General features: G+C 35.1%; 1 protein-coding gene across 1 annotated transcript in view; it reads right to left on the bottom strand.

Moving 5' to 3' along the window:
- LOC109371632 (olfactory receptor 1030-like) overlaps positions 1-403 on the bottom strand; it is a 6274-nt gene extending 5871 nt beyond the window's left edge. Inside the window, exon 1 of the mRNA XM_019624254.1 lies at positions 395-403. Within this exon, the coding sequence (XP_019479799.1) occupies positions 395-403 (9 nt within the window). The remainder of the gene's footprint in view (positions 1-394) is intronic.
- Positions 404-5669: the final 5266 nt, after the last annotated feature.

The following is a 5669-nucleotide window of genomic DNA, read 5'->3' as shown; positions in this document are numbered from 1 at the left end:
TTTTCTCTTGGATAAGAAATTAACCAGCATCTGAGGAGTGATATTGGTGGCATAGCAGAGATCTACGAAGGACAGGTGACTGAGGAAGAAGTACATTGGAGTGTGAAGCCTCGAGTCGCTTCTGATTAACAAGATCATGCCCCCATTGCCCACTACTGTGATCAAGTAGATGAGGAGGAATACCACAAATAGGACAGGCTGCAACTCCGCTCGATCTGTCAGTCCCAGGAGAATAAACTCAGTCACTGCTGTGTGGTTTGTCTTGAACATTGCGTTTGCTTGGCTTCAAAGGAGGGCTAAATAAGGGAAAAAGAAAGTCATGTCTTTTGTCATCCATCCTTAATCCCATCATGTCATCTGATATTTCCTCCTGTTCCCTCAACTGTATAAACACATGTGGCATAAAGAAATAGCCTAGTAATCACACAATTGGTGCTTTAAATATCTAAATTAACATAGAACTCCTCTACATAAAGGTAGTCACATTTTTAATGTTTTTCTGTAAGTCTTTTCACATTTAAAAACCCCTTATCTTTCCTGCAACTCTTTATTATAGTTGATCATTTACAATTTTCTTAAACGTTGCTTTTCTTTGACATTGTAACCCCATTTTTGTCAATATACCTCTTGGTGTGGTAGCTAATGCATCATCATTGAAGCTCATCTCTTTTTTTTCTCAGCTGAATGGACTTAGGGAAGTGGAACTGATGTAGGGCACACATCCTTATAGAACTAGGATCTGCCTACCTGCTCCTCTAAACTCATGCTCATTTTCAAGCTGTTCCTTCCCCCTGCAATGCATGTGCATTTCCCCCACTCTCCTCTGCCTCAGGAGGCCCTCTAATCACCAAATTTTATGTAACTTGTAAGACTCAGCTCAGGACCTCCTTTGCCATGTGTGTTACTGCCAATTAGGGGGCAAAAATTCATTCATGGGCCACAAAAGCAAATAAATCTTTTTCTATAAAAACAGATATATGTACATATATATACAATACCTAAACAATGTGTGTGCATGTCTGTGTAGACATACAGATGCACATACAGGGGTTCCAAAACAATGTATACACATGACTTGTATACATCTTTGGTTACTGGTATCTATTGAGTATTACAATTTTAATACAGGTTTTCCTTTCTTAAAATGTTTGTACATTTCTTTGGCACCCTCTGTATATCCATGATATTAAATATTGATGGGAAAAGTGATTAGGAATATTAAAAGGCTTCCTGCTTGGGGGAGACAATCACGAAAGAAAAGGCTACAAACAATCATAATGATTTTGTAATTCTACCTCACTTTAACTCTTTCCAAAGTAAATTAAAAAAAAAACTCTATATACCATGAATTCAATTTAAGTTATTAAAAACAGCTAAAAGGTCACACTGAAATAATCATATTACCCATCCAGCTGAAAGAGTACATAAGATATCATGAAGCCATCCCCAAAAATTTATGCGACATAAAAGTGACCAGGAAGACCATCATGGAAAAATCTACATGCTCCTCCAATAAAACATACCCAGCTATGTCAACGTTATACTGACTCTTGCTAATAGCAACAATGCCAAAGGTGGATGGACCCAGGTCACTTGGAAGGCCCTTGGTCCATCCACCACTCCAGCATCCTGTTAATTGCCTTATCCCATTCTGCACTTGAGGACTTTGGACTGGACAACAAGGGTGATTCAATGCAAGACAAGTCACCTAAATCAGCAAAACCATAATAATTCTGTGGTTTTATTTAGGTTCATATTTAAGATTATAGTAATTGTCATAATCAACAAATGCTCTCTTTGTGCTAGGACTATATATTTAATAAGTCTCTACTATTAAAACATTAATCAAAAGCCAAAATAATTAATATCTCCATTCCTTTTTTTACCATCAGGGAAAAAAGGCAATGCAAGCAATGAGCATTCCAGATAATTTAACTGAGTACTTACTTCATGGTTATAACCTTCCTTTAAATAAACACAACACAATATCCTAAATGATTTAAGAAAGAGAATCTCAGAAGTATTTGCAAGTGGACAACTTGGCTCTGGGGATCCCTGAGGTTTATACCCTTGACATTCACCCTTACTCGGAGACTTTCTCATGTAGATGCTTTCTGTCACTACCAGGAACTCAGAGTCTAGAAAGTTGTTCTTTCGCTGTAACGAGGATGATATCTTTCTGACATTTGGTCATGGTTCAATTTGAAGAGGAAAAAGAAATTTAGAGAAGGCATCTTCATGAAATGCTTTTCTATACACAATTTTAAATAATTAATATTGATTATAAACCTAAAAGTGGCTAATTCTCCATGAAGCGGTATAGAACATTACATGATATGATGCTTATAAAAAGTAGCATTGTTAACTCAGAAGGAACCAGAAAGACTGTTTAGTACCACCCCCGTTAGNAGAAGGTGTTATCAGAAGACAGATCTAAATGAAGTGATGAAATGAGGAAGTCACTTAAAGGTCTGGGGAAATAACATTCTAGGCAGAATAAGCACTACGTGCAAAGGCCCTGAGATAGGTATGTGCTCAGAATGTTCAAGAAACATCCTGAAGTCACTATGGCGGGAGAAGAAGGACTGAAGAAAAAGTTGTCCAAGAGTTTGGAGAGGGGAATAGGAAGACATCATAAGATCCTGCAGACTCTGGCAAGAAGTTTAGATTCTAGACCAGGGATAATGGAACATCTTGGAATACTCTACTAAGTCAGTAACATGATATGATGATGTTTATAAAAGATCACTGGTTTATATTGGAAGATAGAGTATTTCAAATACAGAATAATGAAATGAATTGTAGTAGCTTATACGAGGAAGAATTTGTCTTAGAACTTGCTGGTAGCAGAGCAAATGCTGACAAGTCGTTTTAAGATTCAATACATAATATCTGAAGGTAGAATTGATAAAATTCCTGATGGTTAAATATAAAATGTGAAGTCAAGGGTATGAGATAAGTTAAAATATGTATATAAAACATAGATGAAATATGAAATAAATTGGGTTATTGTGTAATGAAAAGCTATTAGTGAGATCAAAGGGCATATTAGGTGGAGAAAAAATGGATTATTACTTGTTGATTTCAAATTAAAGAAATGCAATGGACAGAACTCCAAAGGACCAGGCGAGTTTCCTTGCTGTTGGAGAGTAACCAAGCAATAAGGAAGAAACTGAACCTGAATAAATATTCATCAGGCTCTCTAGAAGTATATGATCCTCAAATTATAGAAGTTTTTTTCTCACTGACAATGGTAGAACAAGTCTATATTCCCCCCATCCCCTGATAAAGCATTTATGTTATGACAATAACATAATAACAATAGACAATGGCAGCCGCCATCCTTGACATCATGGGTTCCAATTCCCTAGCCTAAATAGGGACACTGATGAGCTAAGTCAAATTTCACATGTACTAGCACAATTAAGGTGGGAGTTGCAAAGCAGTCAGCCCAGTATGGTATGGACTTGAAATATGCTTCTCAAATGTATTGTCCACTTGAATCAGCACCACCATCCACCTGAGGCATCTACTGAAACTCTTCCATCTCTGAGGGAAATAACAGCCTGCTTTAAACCTCTCTTTCAAAGCTAGTTTGTTTTCGTGCCCATTATTTTGTTTATTCTTGGCTGCATACAATTTATTTGGTTTTTTTATATCTGAAAAATTATTTTTCTCTTTTAGTGAAGGTGAAGACTGAAGATAGTTCCCCACTGGCACATTGGCTGAAACTAAAAAGCCAATGAGAGCTGCAGCCCATCCTTTTTGTGGTGTTTCTCCTGATTTACCTCAAAACAAAAAAACAATCAATAAAATTTTCCAAATAAAAATGTGATATTCCTTATGTGAGTAATCATCAGAAATAACATAAAGGCAGTCATCAAACAATATTTTCTTTGTTTTTTAAATGTACATTTCAAAATTCTGTCAAAACAAAACAGAATTCTTCCCTAAGAATTTCAGTTAAGACAAAAGAGAAACAAATAATCTTAAATAATACTTCCTAACAGCAATGGTATAGTTAAATGATTATTCTCAATTGTTACTATTCATAAGTGTAAATTGCAAGAAACTTTCTGGAGAAAAATTTACCCATAGAAAAATTTAGTAAGAGCTTTAAAAATGTTCAAAACATTTAATTTGGCAACTACACTTTCAGGAATATATCCTAATGGAACAATGAGAGAGATGTACATACACATACTAATCAATCTCAAAAATAATAGGCTACATCATCATGATGGAATAATGTCTTCCAAGATAAACCAAGTAGAAAAACATACACCAAAATGCTGAAAGGAATTCATTTTAGGTAGGAGATTACAAGTAAATTTTGTTTTCATTTCTTACATCTCTTAGTATTTTTCAGTTTGTTTCTCTATAATATATATGAATTATTTTTGCAATTAAATTCAATATGAATTAATTTTACACTACATTAAAAATGATGTTCACCAAAATATTTAGTCTATACTAAATACAAACTTATTATACTCTCAAGTGAAAGTCAATGTTCACGAGATTATCATGTTAAGAAAATAAGACAGAAAAAGTGAAGAACCATGATTTCACTCCTATGTGGGATATAAAACTGAAAACGACAAGTGAATGAGATAAACAAAACTCATAGACACAGATAACAGTTTAGTGGTTACCAGAGGCAAAGGGGGGAACAGGAGGTGGTAGAAAAGGGTAAAGGGGGTCGAATATATGGTGACTTGACTTTGGGTGGTGAACACACAATGCAAAATATAGATGATGTGTTATAGAATTCTACACTTGAAACCTATATAACATTAATATTCAATGTTATACAATAAATTTAATTTAAAATACAAAAAAATAATAACATTAAAAGAAAATAAAAGTCTTTTGCCATGGTTGAGAGGTTTCTGGAAAATAGTTTTGAAATTATTAAACACTATAAAAATCTAACAGGTGGTCATTGTCATAGCAGCATTTGATGATTCTGTCTCATTACTTCATACCTGTATGAGTATCATGGATGGAATCATCTGTTCTTTATTGACTTTAAAGAGCAATAACAGTGTCTTCCAGTATTGCCTTTGAATTTCTATGCACTGATTTTTTCTATCATAGACATGGTACTATAAATACTAGCAAATAGTTAGACACATTTTTCTAAGACACATATGCTAATTTTGGAAGACAAAATATACTCATTGAGAGAAAGTGATTCCTTAATTGACAGTGTTCATTAGTAGGTCAAGTAATAAGGATATATTGCATACTTATAACAAAAGTGCTGTATTTTATTTATCGAACAATTTCTTTAGGATAACTTTCCTTATTGCTTCTTTAACATCTTTGTTTCGCAGACTATAGATCAAAGGATTTAACATAGGACTCACAAAGATATAAAACACAGCTATAATTTTCCCCTGTTCTACAGACGCCTCCGAAGGGGGCCTCAAATACATACAGAAGAGCGTCCCATAAAAGATAGTGACGGCTGTGAGATGGGACCCACAAGTGGAGAAGGCCTTGCGTCTCCCATCAGCAGAGCGAATACGCAAAATGGCTGCAAAAATGAAAACGTAGGAGATGAGAATCATGGTGAGGGAGCAGGTGAGGTTGGAACCAGCCACCACAAACATGGCAGTTTCTTTGACATAAGTATCTGAACAGGCAAGAACTAGGAGAGGTGG

Source organism: Hipposideros armiger, unplaced genomic scaffold, assembly GCF_001890085.2.
Source record: "Hipposideros armiger isolate ML-2016 unplaced genomic scaffold, ASM189008v1 scaffold_582, whole genome shotgun sequence".
NCBI lineage: Eukaryota > Metazoa > Chordata > Mammalia > Chiroptera > Hipposideridae > Hipposideros > Hipposideros armiger.
This window is presented reverse-complemented; position numbering and strand designations above follow the sequence as displayed.